At 37.5% G+C, this 20,692-nt stretch overlaps 1 protein-coding gene across 1 annotated transcript in view; it reads right to left on the bottom strand.

The window, feature by feature from the left end:
- CDK5RAP2 (CDK5 regulatory subunit associated protein 2) overlaps positions 1-19,097 on the bottom strand; it is a 174,401-nt gene extending 155,304 nt beyond the window's left edge. Inside the window, exon 1 of the mRNA XM_044664271.1 lies at positions 18,688-19,097. Within this exon, the coding sequence (XP_044520206.1) occupies positions 18,688-18,743 (56 nt within the window). The 5' untranslated portion in view covers positions 18,744-19,097. The remainder of the gene's footprint in view (positions 1-18,687) is intronic.
- Between the last annotated feature and the right edge of the window lie 1,595 nt (positions 19,098-20,692).

Raw genomic sequence — 20,692 nt, 5'->3', positions numbered from 1 at the left:
AAATGTGAAACAGGAAAAACTATATTGACCCTAAAGATAACAGAAAACCACCAGTTTATCAAGTAGGCAAGGAATGGTCAATCTATGCAGCCAGGCTGCATAGTGGATAGAGCATGGGACTTAAGAGTCAAGGAAACCTGAATTCAAATTCATCCTTAAATACTTAATTGCTGTGTGACTCAGGGCAAGTTACTTAACTTCTCGGTGTCTGTTTCCTCCTCTCCACACTGGAGGATAATAATAGTACCTATCTCATTATTAGGAGGATCAAATGAGATTACATATATAAAGCACTATGCAAATTTTAAAGCTCTACACAAAAGCTGTTTATCATTATTAAAATCACTTGGGTGAGGCAACTAGGTGGTACAGTGAATAAAGAACCAGTCCTTGAGTTGGGAGGTCCTGGGTTCAAATCTAGCCTCAGACACTTCCTAACTGAAACCCTAGGCAAGTCACAACTCTGTTTGCCTAGCCCTTGCCTTTCTATCTTAGAATTGTTATTAAGACAGAAAGTTAAGAATTTTTAAAAATAAAGTAAAATGACTTGGCCTTGAGAGGAAAGAGATGAGATAGTGAGGACAAATGGGCTGGTGCTCTAGTCCGTACAAGAAATAATGAGACTTTTAAATATGAAGGTGGCTGTGTGAGCTGAGAGGTGGCCAATTCTAGGCATATTGGGAAGATAGAATTGGCAAGATTTGGCAAGTGAAAAGTAAGAAGTCACTTCTAAGGGTATAAAACTAGAAGACTGGTAGTACCTTTAATAGAAAAGGAAAAGATAAGCAGCTGGATGGCCCAGTGGAAGAGAGCTAGTCTAAAGACAGGAGGAGGGTCCTGGGTTCAAATCTAGTCTCGGACACTTCCTAGTTGTGTGACCCTGGGCAAGTCATTTAACCCCAACTGCCAAGTCCTTACCATTCTTCTGCCTTGGAACCAATTCTAACACAGAAGGTAAGGATTTTTTTTTTAATCAAGCAATCAAAAAAGCATTTATTAAGCATTTACTATGTGCCAGGCACTGTGCTAAGCACTGGGTTTGCAAAAAATAGTAAGAACATGCCAAGTGCTAAAGTCAGTCCTACTCTAATGGAGATATGATAAAAATAACCAGGTACACCTTAGGTCAATGAAGAATAGGTGAATATGGGGGCAGCTGGGTAGCTCAGTGGATTGAGAGCCAGACCTAATGACAGGAGGTCCTAGGTTCAAATCTGGCCTCAGACACTTCCCAGATGTATGACCCTGGGCAAGTCACTTAACCTCCATTGACTAGCCCTTACCATTCTTCTGCCTTGGAGCCAATGCACAGTATTGACTCCAAGACTAAAGGTAAGGGTTAAAAAAAAAAAAAAAAAAAAAAGAGTAGGTGGATGATCATCTCAAAAAAGGGAAGGGCATTTTGTGGGGCCTGGTAAAGGTCAAGATCTGAGCTAAGACTTACAGGAAGCCAGGGGAATGAGGAGGCAAAGGTGAGAAAAAAAGACAATTCAGACAGAATTGCCAGTTCAACTGCAGAATCAGGAGAGAACATATCTTTTTCCAAAATAGCAAGCAAGCCAAGGTAATGGATTTGTCCAGTTTATGGAGGGGAGTAAAGTGTAAGAAGACCAGAAAGGTAGAAAAGAGCCAAGTTGTAAAGAACTCTCCATGTCAAACAGGATTTTATAATTGATTATAAAGGTAATATAGAGCAGCACTAGAGTTTAATGAGCAGAGGAAAAAAGAAAGAAGGAAACAAGCATGCCAGGCACTGTGCTAAGTGCTTCATAAATATTATCTCATTTGATCTTCATAACAATCTTTGGAGGTAGGTGCTCTTATGATCTCCATTTAAAGGTTATTTCTACATGCAATTGAAAAAGATAAAAATCTGAATTAAAATTAAAAAATAAAAAGTTAAGGAAACTACAGCAGGCAGTGATTGAGTGACTTTCCAAAGATCACATAGCCAGTAAGTCTCTGAGGCTACATTTGAACACAGGTCTTCCTGACTCCAAGCCCAGCATGCTATCCACTGTGTCACCTCGCTGCCTCAGAAAGATTCAATTTGGTCAAAACCAGACTTGAGAAAAATCACTTTGGTAGTTGAGTGAGAGACGGATTGGAGTGAAGACAGTGCTGAGGTAGGAAGACCACTTAGAATTCTGTTGCAATCAATCAGGTGAGAGGTGATGAGGCCTCAAATGTCTCCCCCTTCCCAAAGCTCTTTACAACCTGACCCTACCTTCCCAATGTTCCTCCCTTCTCATACTTTACTGCCCTCTCCATACTCTTCAATCCAGACATTGGCCTAAATGAGGTTTCTCATAAAGGACACTCTATCTCTGGTCTCTGAATTTTTCAAACATCTGCTATCCCCTATCTGGACATGCTATCCGAAATGTTCTCCCTGGTCACCTCTCTGTATTAGTTTCTCTGGCTTCCTTTATATCTCACCTCAAATCTCAACTGGCAAAAGAGGCCTTTCCCAGTCCCCCTCCAAGTCCTCCACCCCTAGCTGCTAGAGTCTTCCCCTCTGAGACTAACATTCATCTATTCTGGTACGTATTCTTGTATGTACCAATTCGTTTGCAGTGTTGTCTTCCCCATTAAAATTTGAGTTCCTTAAAAGCACAAATTGTCTTTACTTTTTTGTACTCCCAGTTTAGTGCAGTACTAAGCACTTACTTACTACTGTACCCCTGGGTGCCAACAAGACAACTCAGGGAAGGTATATCCATAGGTATACCAACACACATGGAGTGGGTCAGGATGATCCAGCAATGAAGAGAAGGAATGCTAAGGCAGGAGAAAACAGTGTCATATAGCAACTGAGGAAATAAAGACTATCTGGGAGAAAATAGTCTACAAAGTCAAATGCAACAGAGACTAAGATGGATGATAATACAGAAAAGGTCACTGGATTCAACAGTTAAAGAGACAGATGGTAAACTTGGAGAAATGGCAGGATTAAAAGCCAGATTTCAAGAAAATGAGAAGTGAATAGGATATGAGAAATCTGAGACATCCATTACAGAGAGGTTTTTTTTTAAAGAGTTTGGCAGTGAAAGGGAGAAATGATAAAAGTCAATAGCTAGAGGGGATGACAGTGTCAAGTGAAGGTTTTTTAAGGATGAGGGAGATTTGGGCATGCTTATAGGCAGCAGAGAAAAAGTCAGTGAATAGCACTATTAATGAAGACAAGCTCCAAGAAGAGAAAGAAAGGGATGAAATCAAGGCACAAAAGGAAAACTACCTTTGCATTCAGATACTGAAGAGACAATAGAAGAAAAACGTTGACGGGATATGGAACTAGAGAGCAAAAGAAGAGGTCGAGACTGGAAAGATATTCAAGAGTTGTCTCTAGAGGTAGTGGATAAAATATAGGAATAAATGAGATTGTAAAGAGAGAAGAGCCAAGGACAAAATCTGAGGAACACCCTTAAGAGATCAAAGATTTAGAATTGGAAGAGACCTCAGAGGTCATCTAATCTAGCTCCCTCATTTCTTTACAGGCACTATGTGCTGACAAGCCTGAGGTTATAGAGGAAGTATGCATCACAAGTAGGATTTGAACCTAAGTTCTCTCTCTTCAGAATTAAGGCTCTTTCCATAGTACTAAGGATTCAGAAATGGATGCGGAAATATCAAAGAATACAAATGGGGCTTGGAAGTAAAAACATTTGAGAGACTTGGAAAAGAAGAAAAAAGACAAGAGAACTTAAGAACAAAGATAACTAGAAGAAAATTTTTTAAAAAGTAAACTAATCACTAAAAGATGTTACACAATAAACATAAATATATGAAATTATGGTGATTTCAGAAGCACAAGAATTAAATGTAAGTTAATCCTCAGCTTTTTATATTTTCCTCCCATAATTTAATATGGACCAGAATATTATCTCTATGGCAAAAGATTTTTTTTGCCATTTTGCAACTGCATTAATCTCAGGTTCCTGTTATGTGACATTCTCAATTAGAATTTTTAAATTTCAAGTTACTTTTTTTTTTAAATGACTGTAGAGCTTTACCATTTCCTATAGGTTTAAGAAGGATACCACATTCAATTATTTATTCAACAGCTAAAGTGCCTACTTTACAATGTTGAAGAAGGCAGTATAGTTATATTGAAGGTAAATCTATGTTTGGCTGGAGGTTGGGGGTAGGGTCAGTCAATAATTCCTTATGATCAAAGCCATGAACCCTTTGGGTCATTCCACAGCAGAGCACTATAGGAGGTTGAGAGAGAGAAGTTACAAAGATAATTAAGTCAGACTGTATGGAGTTTATAGTCTAGCTGGAGGGCCATACATAGCACATCCACAATTATATGGGAATCATACAACATAAAAGGGAACTGAATGTAAGCAATTAAGACAGATCTAAAATACTATATGAAGCAGAAAAGATCATTTTCTTTTTGCCTTTATCTGATTTTTATTGATGCTATGTTTTTATGTCATCTTCAATTCCAAATATATATCTGCCCTTTCCACTTTCCAATTATCCTTTCAAAAATTTAAGAAACAAGGGAGAAATAAGCAGTTTGGCAAAGCCAACTACTGGACAATATATATGATATTCTATACCCATGATGGCAAACCTATGACACATATGCCAAAAAGGGCATACAGAGCCCTTTCTGCAGGTACATCTGCAGTCACCCACCAGAGTTCTTTACTAGAAAGCCAGAGGGACTCAAGGTGGAGTTGTTCCCCTTCCCCTCTCCATGTACCTGAGGACATTTCTCATTTCACCTACCCCTCTGCCCAGCAGCCAAAGGGAGCACTTATTCCCATCCTCTTTCCCCCAATTTGGGTTAAGGCCCTGGGGTCAGGGGTGGGGGTCACCTGCTGCTTGAGGGTGTTGTACAGATGACAGCCTGTTGAGACTGTGGTGAAGGTGATTCTCATGGTTGGGTCTAGGTTTGATGGGATTTGAACCTATGTTCTAGGTCTAGCTCATAGCATGGCACATAACTGGAGGGGAGCAGAGCAATCAAGCCATTCTTCTCCCCCTCTACCATGTCTGCCTCTCATCACCTGCCCCTCTGCCTAACAGCCCAATGGGAGCATTTCCTCCCTCCCCTGTCTGGGTTAAGAGGGGTAAGGAGGTGGGAGGCATGGCACTCAGTCTCTCATGGGGGTGAGGTGTGGCACTTGGTCTGGGTGGGTGGGTGAGAGCGAGGCCCAGCACTCCATCTCCAAAAGGTTTGCCATCACAGTTCTATACCCATAGTATCCCAGCAATGCAAAAACAGGCAAGAAAGGGCCAGTGTTGGTGTCATAAGTACACAGTGTTCATTTGGGATTTTGGTCTTGAAAAGACTTGTTAAACTATGAGAAACAAAGAAGACCCTTAGACAACTGGCAATAGAGCTAGACTTTAAAAAATATGTTTAAGTATATCCTTTGACCAAGCTAGAGTTGGAGTTGAATCCCACCTCTAACACTTACTAGCAGAGCAACTAAAGACAAGTTTCTTTCTTCATTTGTAAAAAAAGGGATTAAAAAATGTTAACTACCTCATTGGGTTATCTTGATGAATAAATGAGATAATATATGTAAGCTATATAAATGTCAACTATTATTAGCAGCTCATACAGTTAATTAACTCTTCTGCCTTATATCTTTAAGTCTGGCAGGCAGCATTTACTATACTTAATTAGCTCAAGTTAACACCTGAACCTCCTATTTACTCGTGCTTGGTTTTTAGTCTGTTCCCTACCCAGTACCCTCAGGAGAGAAGCCATTTGAAACAGGAGTATTTAACCTCACTCTTTGGGCCATTTCTACTTGGATAGGTGAATTTCATCACTCTAAAAGGTAATTCAAACTATTAACAATTCAGAACATATCAGGTAAAAACTGACTTTGGGGAGGACAGGTACAATGAAGAAATTGGCTATCTTCCCAATTTTTTTAAATCTCAATATTTCAAGTCCTGAAAACAATTAAAGAAGGGTGGTGATGTACTGTACAGTGGTCTCAAAGCTATTTTTATCAGACATCCCATCAGTAAAAAATTTTTACAGACTGCCAAAATTATTTATTATCCATATACATGAACTATGACACTAATAATTTTGTAATTAGGAAGAAGCTGGGTAGCTCAGTGGATTGAGAAACAGGCCTAAAGATGGGAGGTCCTGGCTTCAAATCTGGCCTCACACACTTCCTAGTTGTGTGACCCTGGGCAAGTCACTTAACCACCACTCCCTAACCCTTACTACTCTTCTGCCTTGGAACCAAGTGGTTCCAAGGCAGAAGGTAAGGGTTTTAAAAAATAATAATTTTATAATTAAAAATTCATTCAATATATAAAAATTTTTTAAATAAGATAAAGATAAAAATATTATTTGAACTTAGAACTAATAAGGAACAACTAAAGTTTACAGTCAAACATGGGCTTTAGAACAATCACTTTGACAGTTGGGTGGAGAATGGATTTGATAGAAGAGAGATTAGCAGCAGAAAAACCAATTAGGAGACTACAGCAAGAGTCCACATGAGGCCCTTAATTAGGGTGGTGATCACATGAATAGAGACAAGGGAACATATTTAAAAGATATTGTGGAGGGAATAATGGCAAGACAATCTATGTAGTGAGGGTCACAGACTGTATACATGTGGTAAGGAGTCAAGGATAACACTAAAGCTGATTAACTTGGGTTACTAGAAGAATAGTGATATACTCAACAGAAATAGGCAATTTCAGAAGAGATAAGTTTAAATACAAGAGATGACTTCTGCTTTGGACATAAGTTGGAGAGGCTTATGGGACATTTAGTTCAAAATGCTCATTGGCAGTTGATGACATAGAACTACATTTGAGAAGAGAGATTAGGATTAGAAACAAAGATCCGAGAGTAATCTACATAAGAAATGTTACTTAAAACCACTGGACCTAATAAAAGTCACCAGATACAAAGAGAGGAAGATCTGAGTCAGTCTTGAATAGTTAGAAGCAGAGTAATGTTGAAGGGGGTAGTGTACTTATATTGGAGGTAAGTCTACAAATAGTGGGTTGGCTGAGGGGAAGAGAGAGAGAAGCAGATGGCAGAATGAAGTGCAATTCATCTTTCAACCCTCTGATGGGTTGATCAACTAGTCCTCAAGATCAAGATTGCCCCTTTGGGGCAATGGTCATTCTTTAGCCCCCAATTTAAAGATCACTGGTGTAAGTGAGTAAATAACATTGTTTTTAAGAGGCAAAACTCACAGTCAATAAACATGTATTAAATGCCTACTTTGTGCCAGGAACTATGCTAAGTGCTGGGTTCTTGTCTGAATCTGCCACTATTGTGTGACCTTAGACAAGTGACTTCCTTTTCCTGGGCCTCAGTCTTCTCATCTGTAAATAAAGTGGTTGGATTGTCTAATTCAAATGAAAAGAGAAGAAATAACTCTGGACTCAGATATACATCCCTTGAACACCTTATGCTCACCAGCCAAACCTCTTTGCCATCCCAGTCTCCTCAACTCTGTCACTAAAACCCTGACAAATATATAGTCTGTCCTTCCATCCTCCTATTTTCTCAATTTGGTATTACACTTATAAACTGCCAGAGAGAAAGATGTTACTAATTTTTCACTTAAAAGTTATTTGAAGAACTCAGACATTTGCCCCTTATAATCAAAGATTTCAGTGAAATTGTTACAGTAGAAGGCACAGAAGATTCCTTCATGTGTTACAATACATGGCCTTCCTTTCCAAGTATGGAAGTTAAGAGGTGACAAGTCACCTGGAGAAAGTCAAGGTAAGAGGAACAGAAAACCAAATCACTTAGAAGGCCAAAGCCCTCACAAAATTTCAGAAAAGTAAAAACCATTAATGAAAATCCATGCTCAAAACAGTTAAGGTAAAATAATTTCTAGGCTGCTCCCTTGGAGCAATGGTAGCTTCATCTTCAATTAACAGGTAGGAAATGTTGAAATATGGTTGTCCTTCATAGTATAAGCACCTATGACAATGCTTTGGGCTCTATCAAAGACAGGCTACTTATGTTGAGAGCAATTTTCTGACAAACCAATGGATGAGGAAGGCAGTATAGCACCAAGGGAAAAAAAACCCAATGATTCAGTTCTCTATATATTTGAGAAATGAAGCCTTTATCAGACATTTTTTTTAATCCTTACATTCTGTCTTAGAATCAATACTGGATATTGGTTCTACAACAAAAGAACAGTTAAAGGTCAGGCAAACACAGTTAAGTGGCTTGCCCAGGTCTGCATAGTTAGGAAGAGTCTGAGGCCAGATCTGAATCTAAGACATCGTCTCCAGGCCTGAATCTCTATTCACTAAGCCACCTAACTGCTCCCAGAAACATTGCTGTAAAAAATTTGTCTCAGTTTTCTGCTTTCCTTCTAATCTTGATTGCACTGGTTTTATTCATATGAAAACTTTTTAATATAATAAAAATTATCAGTTTTACATCTCATAATGCTCTCATTTTATCATTTTTCCCTTATCCACAGATCTGACAGGTAATGCTCTCCCAATTTGTTTATGGTATCAGCCTTCATGTGTAAATCATGTACCCATTCTGTCCCTGTCTACAATGTAAGATATTAGTCTATACTTAATTTCTGCCATATTGTTTTCCAGTTTTCCCAGCAATTTTTATCAAATAATACATTTTCACAAAATCTTAGATCTTTGGGTTTAACAAACACTAGACTATAGTGGTTGTCTATTACTGTGTACATGACCTGTTCCACTGATCTACTACTCCATTTCTTATCCAGTACCAGAATATTTTATTGATTACTACCTTATAACATAGTTTGAGATCTGGTATTTAATTTAGATACAATTTTTATTATGTTGGCTTGACCTACCCATGAGCAATTAAAATTTTTCCAGTTGTTTAAATCTGATTTCATCTATGTGAAAAGTATTTTGTAATTGCGTTCATATAATTCCTGGGTTTGTTTTGGCAGGTAGATTCTCAATAATTTTATATTGTCTACTTTTTTAATTTAATGTTTCTTTCTGTATTTTGCTGCTGGACTTTGTTATTAATATAGAAATGCTAATAACTTTTTTTGGATTTATTTTATATCCTGAAACTTTACTAAAGTTGTTAATTATGACTAGCTTTTCAGTTGATGCTCTATGTATACCATCATATCATCTGCAGAGTGATAGTTATATTTCTTCATTGCCTATTCTTATTCCTTCAATTTCTTTTTCCTCTCATTGCTATAGCCACCAATTCTAGAATATTTAAAGATAATGATAATGAGCATCCTTGCTTCACACTTGATCTTACTAGGTAGGCTTCTAGCTTATCCACACTACATACAATACTAGCTAATGGTTTTATATAGATACTATTTATCATTTTAAGGAAAACTCCATTCATTCCTATGACAGTATATACTGTGAAAAGCTTTTTCTATATCTGTTGAGATAATCATATAATTTCTGTTAGTTTTGTCATTGGTATGGTCAATGATGCTGATGTTCTTCCTAATACTTAACCAGCCTTGCATTTCTGGTATAAATCCTACCTGGTCATACTATATGTTCCTTCTGATATAATGCTATATTCTTCTTGCTGGCATTTTATTTAAAAGTTTTGCATCAATAGTCATTAAGAAAATTAGCCCATACTTTTCTGTTTTTACTCTTCCTAGTTTAGGTATCAGAACCAAATTTGTGTCATAAAAACCAGTAGAACTGGTTCTTTGGCCAGTTTTCCAAATAATGTATATAGTACTGGAATTCATTGTTCTTTAAATGTTTGGTAGGATTTATTTGTGAATTCATCTGGCCTTTTCCTGAGATGGGGTTATTTAAGTATCCTATTTCCTCTTCTGTTAAGCTGGATGATTTATATTTTAGTAACTATTTATCCATTTTCATTTACAGTATCAGATTTAATGGCATATAATTGGGCAAAATAGATTCTAAAAATTGCTTTATTTTCTTTTGTAGTGACTTTGCCTAAATCATTTTTGATACTGGTAATTTGGTTTTCTTTTCAATCACATTAAACAATGGTTTATCTCTTTTATTGGGTTTTGTTTTGTTTTTTCCATAAAATCATATTATCATCTTATTTCAGTGGTTTTCTTACCTTCAATTTTATTCATCTTTCCTTTGATTTTTCATGATTTCCTACTTGGTGTTTAATTGGGGATTTTTAATTTGTTCTTTTCCTAGGTTTGTTTTTTTAAGTTGCATGCTCAATTCATTGATCTAATCTTTCTCTATTTAGCTGATATAAGTGAAGATACACATTTTCCCCTAAATACTACTTTGGCTCCCCCTTCCATAAATTTTGATATGTTGTCTCATTGTTATCATTGTTTTCTTATTTTTTAATTCTCTTTAATGAAATTGTTCTTTGACTCACTATTCTTTAGGATTTCGTTTCTAATTAATATTTAATCACTTTTCATACCCTCTTATTTTGTAATTTTTATTGCATTATGATCCAAAAATCATCTGAAAATGATGCATTTAATATTTCTGCTCTTCTGCATTTGACTGTGAGGTCAATATATACCTTAAAATATAGTCTATCTTTCTGTATGTGTCACTGCTATAAAAAAGATATTCACCTTTACTCCTTGTTTCTCTGCTTCAAATTTATTTCTTGTAAACAACATATTGAAGGATTCTGATTTAGAGTTTTTAATCTATTCTACTCTCTTCTTCCATTTATGGGGTGAATTCATCCTATTCATGGTTATGATTACTAACTGTATTTCCCTTCATCCTATTTTTGCCCTCCCTCTCTCTCTCTCTCTCTCTCTTTCTCACAACTGTTTTGCTTCTGTTCACCATCTCCCTAAATTCACTCTCCCTTCTATCAGTCCTCCCTCCATGCTTCTTCTTATCCCCCTCCCACTCTACTTTCTTATAAGGTAAGATAGATTTCTATACCCAACTGAGTGTGGATGTTATTCCTTCTTTGAACCAATACCAATGAAAGTGAGGTTCAAGCATTGCCCACCTCACACACCCCAAATTCCACCCCCTTCTGTAATAATTCTTTTGAGCCTTTATGTGAGATAATTTACCCCATTCTACCTTTCCCTTCCCAATTCTGTCAGTGCAACTTTCTCACTTCTTAATTTTGTTTTTATGGATAGCATCCCATCATATTCAATTTGCTTCTGCACCCTCTATCTATGTACACTCCTTCTAAATGCCCTGAGATAAAGTACTTACAAGTTAAAAGTATCATCTTCCTGTGTAGGAATGTAAGTTTAACCTTACTGAATCCCTCTCATTTTCTCCTTTCTGTTTACCTTTTTATGTTTCTCTTGAGTCTTATATTTGAAAATCAAATTTCCTGCTCAGCTCTGGTCTTTTCATAAGGAATGCTTAAAAAGTTCTCTATTTTATAAATATCCATTTTTCCCCAGAAGGATTATACTCAGTTTCACTGAGTAAATAATTCTTGGTTGTAATCCTAGCTCCTTTGCCTCCCAGAATATAATATTCCAAGCCTTCTGATCCTTTCATGTAAAACTGACTGTGGTTCTACAATATTTGAATTGCTTCTGTCTGGATATTTGTAGTATTTTCCCCTTGCCCTGGAAGCTCTGGAATTTTGCTATAATATTCCTGGGAGTTTATATGTTGCAATCTCTTTCAGGAGGTAACTGACATTTCTATTTTACTTCTTGTTGAATAAAATATGAGAGCTGTTTTCCTTGTAATTTCTTGTAATATGATGTCCAGACACTTTTTAAAATATGGCTTTCAAGAAGTCTAATCATTCTTAAATCACCTTTCTTAGATATATTTTTCAAGTCAGTTGTTTTCTCTTTTCTTTTTTTTTAACCCTACCTTCTGTCTTAGTATCAGTTCTAAGACAGAGGAGCAGCAAGTGCTAGGCAACTGGAGTTAAGTGACCTGTCCAGGGTAACACAGTTAGGGAGTGGCTGAGGCCATATTTGAACCAGGTCCTCCTGATTCCAGGCCTGGAACTCTATCCACTATACTACCTAGCTGCTCCCAGTTGTTCACATTTTCTTTTAGTTTTTCAATCTTTTGATTTTGAGTTACTGTTTTTTTGATGTCTCATGGAGTCATTAGCTTCTACTTGCTCAATCCTACTTTTTAAGAAATTATTTTCTTCAGTGAATTTTTAAACATCTTTTTTTTTCCATTTTTCTGTGCTTCCTTTACCATGCTGTTGACCCTTCATGATTCTTTTGCACTGCTCTCATTTCTTTTCCCAATTTTTCTTCTGCCTCTCCAATTTGATTCTTAAAATCTTTTTTTGAGTTCTTCTGGGAGTTCTTTTTGAACATGACACCATTTCACCTCTTTTTTTGAGGCTTTGCATGTAGCCATTTTTATACTGTTGCTCTCTTCTGAGTTTGTGTTTTGATCTTCTCTGTCAGAATAGTAACTCTCTAAGGTCAGGGATTGGGGGGAGGGTGGGGTTGTTCATTTTTCTAGCCTATTTCATAATTTTCAATTTTATGCTAAAGTTGGATTCTACTGGAAGGGGCATTGTCCCATGCTTCTGGCACTGGAGACACAGCTGACTGGCTGGTGGCTTTCTGGAGTACAACCTGCTTGCTGGCTTACCCAGATGCCACCTGTATGGGATGTGCTTTCCTCCTATCCCAGTGAAGTTGATTCTTTCCTACACACTTTCTAAGTTGTCTTGGTTTGGTAAATAGCCTCACGGTATCCTTCTGTTGGTTCTGCCACTCGAGAATTCATTTTGAAGCTTTTTTTCAATAGTCATTTGAAGATAGATTTGCGAGAACTCAGAAAGTTCCTGCCATACTCCACCATCTTGTCTCTGCCCTCTTGGAAGAGAATTTTCAAGTGAAATGTTTATTAGGACTCACAAAAAAGAGTGCATATTCGTTAAAATATATGGAAAGGAACCAGATGACAAGAAGGACTGAACATTTTAAAGACTGTTTTCAGAAAGTCCTAAAGAAAACAAGAGGAAATGGGACCGAAAAGATAGGTTTAGTTTTAACCAGGAATAAAAATACCTCTTATATAATCAAAAGAATGGAAGATAACCTGAGCGATAATACTGAAATTTTTCAGGAACACAAACGGGAATCTTATGTTGGATGTTTGAGTTCCTCCAAGAGTTCAGCTTTTCACTGTAAAAAGAAACTAAGCAGATATAAGTTGAGTGACCTGAAAGGAAAATGGTTCAGAACAGTCATTACTGGGAAAAAGTAAAGAACCTATAAGAGTGGATTGCCACCAATCCATCCTCTCTTAAGAGGGAATAAGTACCAATCAAATAGAGAATATAAAGTACTCAAGTGGAAAGTATCTTCATTCCCACTCTAATCTCCTACTACCCACTATGTTTCTAATACAATTTTATCATATTTATTAACATGAATTCATTGTGTAACCACAGGAGTTCAATAAATAATCACCCTACCCATATGTCTTAACTACTTAACACTATAATAGGAAAGTTCCTCCTATGTCAATCAAATCTAGCCATGTCAAGTGTGTCTACAAAAGCTACTGTGTCCATCTGTTACCTCAGCAGCTTTTGCCAAATAACTTGTCCTTAATCAAATTTCCATGGGACAAATGGCAATTTTAAAAAGTTACATCTGGCATCATAGTCCTTAAAAGACTTAAAAGACTACTGTTCGATGAAAAAGCTTCCAGCTATTTCCTGCCCAATTTCCACTTCAATATCATTCTCACATCAACACTCTCTAAAAGATGATTTTTCTCTTTCTCAAATTTGTCTCTCTAGTGTTTCACAAAACTGCATTATCTGACTTCCTTGTTTTCTCCCCATTAATAACAACTGGTGGTTCAGGCTCCTTTTTCTTAAGACATCCCACTTCAAGCACTGACATAAAAAACTTTATGTAATTTCGAAGTCTTAGGGCTAAAAGGAACCTTATCAAATATTTAGCTGAATCTCTTCATTTCATAGATGAGGAGATTTAGGCCCAAAAAGCAAGAAACTTCTCTGAGGTGACAGAGAGGACTAAAACCTAGAATTCCTGATTCCCAGCATAGGGCTCTTTCTACTAGATCAAACTAGATTCTCCATGCTTATAGCTCAGTTTCAGCTGGCCCTAGTTGTTGTTACTGAATAGGTAAATAAAAGTAGGTAACTGGAAGTGAGCTTCTATTAATGTACTCCTAATTTGTATCTCAAATATTTATTGCTTATTTTCCTTATTACAAAATGGGAGTAAGTTCGAACATACATCAGGGTATATGGACCAAAGAAACTCATTATAAAAATCTTGTCTAAGAGAGGTTCATTGTATTCATATTAGAACATGTATTTATAAAAATAGTTTTAATGAATTTAAAAGTAATTATTATTAAACAGCCCCAACTAGAAGGCCAAAAAGGATAAGATAATCTAACTTAAAAGAGAAAATAGCAAAAGATACCTATTGTTCCTTGATTATAAGCAATGACAGGTCCTGATACACTTTTTTAAAGTGTGTTTTTTAAAATGCCGAACTTAAATAAAATGAGCATTCCCATTCCTATGTACAAAACAGAATAGAAAAAGGATTATATTTAAAACTACAATTTTCCCAACTATAGCTTGCTTGTCCTTTTAAACATAAATTCACCATCTTTCAAAAGCTGTCTTTCTTTCTGAACTCTCTTTATAGATTCTTCTGTGAATTAAAGTTATTTCACTAGAAAACAAAGCATACTATATTTATAGAATAATCTAAACATCAGTATTCTCAAAAAATAATAGTGGTGTCAATTTATTTTTCAGCAAGCAAGGACTCCCCTAAATCCCTCAAAATCTAACCTCATCCCATATTTCCTCTACTCTAATGTCACCATTCCAAGATTATCAGTCATACCACAGCTTTTTCCTCACTTCTGTCCCCCTTTCCTTAAATCAAACTCTCCCTTTCTAGTATTTGTCTTGTATCTATCTATCTCATCACAGAATCTTAGAAACGAAACAGCTAATAGATGTTGTATACAAGAGACACACTTGGAACACAAAGACACACAAAGAATTGAAATGGAGGACTAGAGCAGTCTATTATATTTCAGCTGAAGTGAAGAGGGCAGGACAGGAAATCATAATCTCAGATAAAACAAAAACAAAAACAGACCTAACTGAAAAGAGATAAACAAGAAAACTATATTTCACTAAAAGGTACCAAAGACAATGAAGTAATATCAAAAAATTTTACAGCAACTTTCTCTGATAAAGGCCTCATTTCTCAAATATATAGGGAATTTAATCAAAGTGATAAAAATAAGTCATTTCCCAACTGGTAAATAGTTAAAAGGATATATACAAACAGGCAGTTTTCAGAAGAAATCAAAACTATCTAGAATCATATGGGAAAATGCTCTAAATCACTATTGCTAGGTAAAGGAAAATTAAAACAACACCTAGGGGCAGCTGGGTAGCTCAGTGGATTGAGAGTCAGTTCTAGAAACGGGAGGTCCTAGGTTCAAATCCGGCCTCAGACACTTCCCAGCCGTGTGACCCTGGGCAAGTCACTTGACCCCCATTGCCCACCCTTACCACTCTTCCACCAAGGAGCCAATACACAGAAGTTAAGGATTTAAAAAAAACAAACACCTATCAGATGACAAATGCTGGAGAATATTAGAAAAATAAGCATATTAATGAAATGCTGATGGAGTAGTGAACAGATCTGATCATTTTGGAGAACAATCTGGAACTATGCCCAAAGGGCTATAAAACTTTTATCCAACAAGGGCACTACTAGGTTTGTAGCCCCAAAGAGATCAAAAGGAAATGGGCCTATATGTACAAAAATATTTATAGCATCTCTTTTTGTGATGGTGAAGAATTAGAAATCAGGAATGAAGCTTATCAGTTAAGAGAATGACTGAACAAGTGGTGTCATACGATTGTGATGGGAGTACAATTGACCTATAAGAAATGACAAGGGGAGTGGTTTCAGAAAAAAACATAACAAGACCTATAGGAACTGATGCAGTCAAGTGAGAAGAACTAGAAGATCACAGTAACAGCAAAGTTGTAGGAATGAATGAATGTGAAAATTTTCACTATTCTTATCAATACGATGATCCAAAATAATTCCAAAGGACTTATGAAGAAAAAATGCTATCTACCTCCAGGAAAAAAAACTGATGAACTAAATACAAAAATATTTTTCCCTTTCTTTGTGTTGTTTTGTGGGTTTTGCTTTTTTTCTATAATATGACTAATACAGAAATAGGTTTTACATAATTTCACATGTATAATTGATATACTGTTTGCCTTCTCAATAGGTAAAAGAGAGATAGGAAGTAGGAAGGGAATCTAGAATTCAAAATTTAAAAAGAAAAGAATGTTAAAAATGAAAAAATAAATGATAATTTTTCAAATAAGCAGAAGAGAACAATACATTATAAAGGAAAAGATAACTAAAAGTTAACTCTAAATAATAGGAAAAAAAACAATGAAGGCCCTGGAAAAGGAATGATAATGAAACACTTCTTTCGAGTTCAATCTCTAGCCAGATTTTTCTACTTGATTTTTTTGGTCAAAATCTTTTTTATTCAGTCTGGAGATTTGACCTCACCTTCCCTCTACACAAAGAGTTGGTCTCACTATTTAATGAGACTGACCCTGACCCTCCTACAAATGCCCCCTCAAGGGCAATCAATTTCATCTCCTCTGTCTCCTCCAGCTTGGTGTACCTTTAGTCAATTCCTCCCTTAGCCTTTTCTTATCACTGGCTCCTTCTCTACTGCTAAAAAATGTCTAATTCTCCCCCTATACTTAAAAAACTTTCACTAGACCCTACCAATTCCTACCCACCCCCAAACTATTGTCTTTCTATCTCCTCCATTTCTCAGGGGAATTCTTCATAAAAACTATAATTCACCACCTTCCCTTTCTCTCTTCTTATTCCTCAATCTTTGTATTCGGGCTTCTGACCTCATTCCTTAACTGAAACAGTTCCTTTGGAAGTTATCAATGATCTTTTAATTGCCAAACCTGATAGTCTTTTCAAGCTTTATCATTCTGACCTATCTGCTATATTTGACACTTGACCACTCTCCAGGAGGGCCTGGACACTCCACTCCTTGCTCAGATTTCTGTGATACTACCTTTTTCTGGTTCTCCTAAATTGTCTGACTCCTCAGTCTCCTTTAGTAAATTATTATCTCTTCACCACTCCTACCTTCCCCCCCCCCCCTTAGGGGTATGGGACACACAAAGCTGTTTCCTGGGATCACTTCTTTTTTCCATTCTCAGTAACCTTATCTCCCACAACCTATCATCCCGCAGCAAATTACTCCCTAATCTCTGTAATAAGCCCAGGTCTCTCCTCTGGGCTATAGACCCACCTCAATCACCACCTAGTAGATATCTCAAACTTAACAGGTACAAAACTAGACTCATTCTTTCCCCCCCAAATCCTGTCTTCTTCTAAACATCTCTGTTTCTATCAAAGACACCACCATTCTTCTAGTTTCCTAGATTTGTAAACTGTTATCTTCATTCATCCCCTCACTCTCTTCACCTGACATCCATTCAGTGGTCAAATCATGCCATTCTACATTCACAGCATCTCTCACATCAGACCCCCTTCTCTCCACTTAGAGCTATCACTTTAGTTCTGGTCCTCACTATCTCTCGCCTTGATTATCACTTACAATGAACCCAAACTACAACCCTCAAGCCCTCATCAACTCATGCCTCCCCTTCCTACCTCCATTCAATAATTTCCAAGATTTCCTTATTGCCTCCAGAATCAAATATAATATCATGTTTGGGTTTTTTTAGTCCTTTACTTTGTCTTAGAACTGATACTAAGTATTGATTCCAAAAAACGGTAAGGGCTAGGCAAGAGGATTTAAGTGACTTGCCCAGGATCACACAGCCAAGAAGTGTCTGAGGCCACATTTGAACCCAGGTTCTCTCAACCAGGCCTGGTACTCTATCCATTGAACCATCTAGCTGATCCCTGTTTGGCTTTTTAAAGGCCTTCATAACTTAGCCTCTTCTGACCTACACAATCTTCTTACATCTTACAACCCCACTCCCTTCAATCCAGTAACACTGGCCCTTCTGGTCATTTTTTTTTTTCTCAGATGACTCTCGATCTCCTGATGCCAGGCATTTTCAAGGACCTCTCACCCCTCACCTGCGTCTTCAATTAGCTCTCCCCCAAAAATACATCTGTGCTTTAAAATCACACCTCACCCTAGAGTACTATTACACACCCAAACCATCCCTTGCAACTCATAATCCCAGAATTATCTCATCATCCAAACTACCATATATGCTCTCAAGTTATCCCTAAAACTGCCTTTATACCTCCAAATCATCCCTTCACCCTATACTACCTCTTATACCCCAAAACCTGATTTTACCCCTACACTTCCAAATCATTCCTTTACCCTAAACTACCCCATTCCCTAAAACATCCCTTCACCCTATACTACTCCTACCCCACAACATCTCTTTGCCCCAACCACTCCAGTAAATACCTTCACATCGACAATATCCATCCCTTCTCATGTCTCCCTAATTCAAATTATTCCACACCCAGAATCCTCCACGTAAATTACCCCAGGCCCCCCAAAACAGATCATCCCAAATTACTTTTAGTGCCCTATATCCTTAACCCCCACTCTCTACCCTCTAACCCCCAACCTCAGTGGGGAGCCGCCAGAGCCGCGGCCCGCGGGGGGTCTAAGGCCGCCCTGCCCCGCTACCAGGCTCCTTCTCCCCACCCGCCCCAGGCCCACCTGCTGCCGTTGAGCCCCACCGGCAAGGTGGCGTCCTCCCCAAGCACCGAGTCCATGGCGGTGGCAGCGGTTGGCTGCGGGTCCCCCAGCCAAGCGGTCCCTTCCCCCCTCCAGCCCCGCGGATCGGATCGCCCAGAGTCCACTGGCGCCGCTAAAATTCAAACCCCAAGCCACCGCCCCCGCCCCGCCAGTACCGCCATCTTCTAGGGCCTTTTTTCAATCTTTTTTTTTTTTTTTTTTGACGGCTTTCTCCGGAAATGGGGCGGGGCTCCCGCGCTTCCTATGAAGCCAAAAGGGCGTGGCCAGAATCAGGGCTGTCCTAGGGAAATTACGAACGGTGCCATATTAACTGAGGGCAAAGCACCAAGGTCCCAGCAAGGGTGGAGCAGCCACCATCGTAACTGAGGGCACATTAAGCCTCAGGCGATGTGGAGCTGTCATATTACTTAAGGGCATTCAGGCTTCCTAGTTCTGCTCCTTTCAAAAGGATGAGAGAAGCCCGCGCTATGACGAACTTTAATTTCTAGAGGCAAAATCTGTCTTGTGCTACTCTAGGTCAAAGCGCCCAAATTTCTTGGGCGTAACTTATGCCAAATAACATTATATGCAAAAAACTGGCCCTGACATTTCGTTAGATCAGGAGACAACCTCACTTTAAGAAAAGCATAGCTACGAAATCCAAATGTATCGTCAAATATCGTATAAAGTGGGCAAAAAAGGAATGTCCTTTGTTTTACAAAAAATACTTCCTCAAAATACCCAAATTTGTTTATACTAATAAACATATATAATAATAATAATATTGATGTAGGTAGTGGGTTTTGGATTTTAAAGCTGGAAGAAATCTTGGGAAACGTGTGATCTAAACCTCTCGTTTTTTTACAGATAAGGAAACTGAAGCTTCCATGAAGTGAAGTGACTTATGCACAAGGTTGTACATTTAAAAAGTAACAAAATCTGAATTTGAAGGGAAGTTCTGATGCCAGATTCTGCCTTCTTTGCATGCCAGCAGAATCTCTCATTTTAATGCTGAGGAAAAGAAGAATTAACACATTTGTCCAGACATACATTTACTGTCACATCAGAGATTTGAACCCAGGTATTTCTTTTCCCAGTTCAATGCTCTTTCCACTACCTCAAGCTACTTCTCAATATACAGCTGTTCCCATTGTACACAGTAACAACAGTATTGTATGACTAACAATTGTGAATGACTTAGCTGTTCTTAGTAATACAGTGATTGGAGACAATCCCCAAGGACTCATGATGAAAAATTCCATTGACTTCCAGAGAAAGAATTGCTGGAGTCTAAATACAGACCAAAACATACTACTATATTTTGCTTTCTTTCTTTTATTTTGCTTTTTTGGAGTTCTCTGCCACAAAATGACTAGTTAGGAAAAATGTTATATATTATTGCACATAAAAAAATCTGTATCAGATGGTTTGCCATGTCAGTGAGAGAAGGGAGGAATGGAGAGAGAAAATTTGGCTCAAGAAATATTTTTGACCCAGTGGAATTGTGTGTTGGCTATGGGAGGGGGTTGGGAGGAGGGGAGGGAAAGAATATGAATCATGTAACCATGGAAATGTTTTCATAATTAATCAATAAAATAAAAATAAAATTGAAAAATATTTAATGAAGGTTTTACATATGTATACATACACACATATAGTTTTTCCCTTACTGTATTTAAAATAGGGTTCTATTTATAGAAATTCAATTTACACAAGATTTCAGGAAGACAGTTATTGTATAATACAAAGTCCTCTCCTACTACATTATAATAGACAGCACAGTACTGCAAAGTAATAATGACTTAAGTCTACATATAGTTTTACAAAGCATTTTCTCACAATAGCCCCATGAGTAAATAAGAATCCTGGTTTTAGAGAGGAGGATATTGAGAGAGAAGGGAGGTGACTTGCCTAATGTCTTTCTTCATTAATTTGCTTAATACATGCTTTCTTTATAAATGGTAAAAAGGTAGCATCTGGGGTCATG

This window comes from Gracilinanus agilis, chromosome 2 (assembly GCF_016433145.1).
Source record: "Gracilinanus agilis isolate LMUSP501 chromosome 2, AgileGrace, whole genome shotgun sequence".
Classification (NCBI taxonomy): Eukaryota; Metazoa; Chordata; class Mammalia; order Didelphimorphia; family Didelphidae; genus Gracilinanus; species Gracilinanus agilis.
The sequence above is the reverse complement of the archived record's forward strand: the minus strand, read 5'-3'. Positions and strand labels throughout refer to the sequence as shown.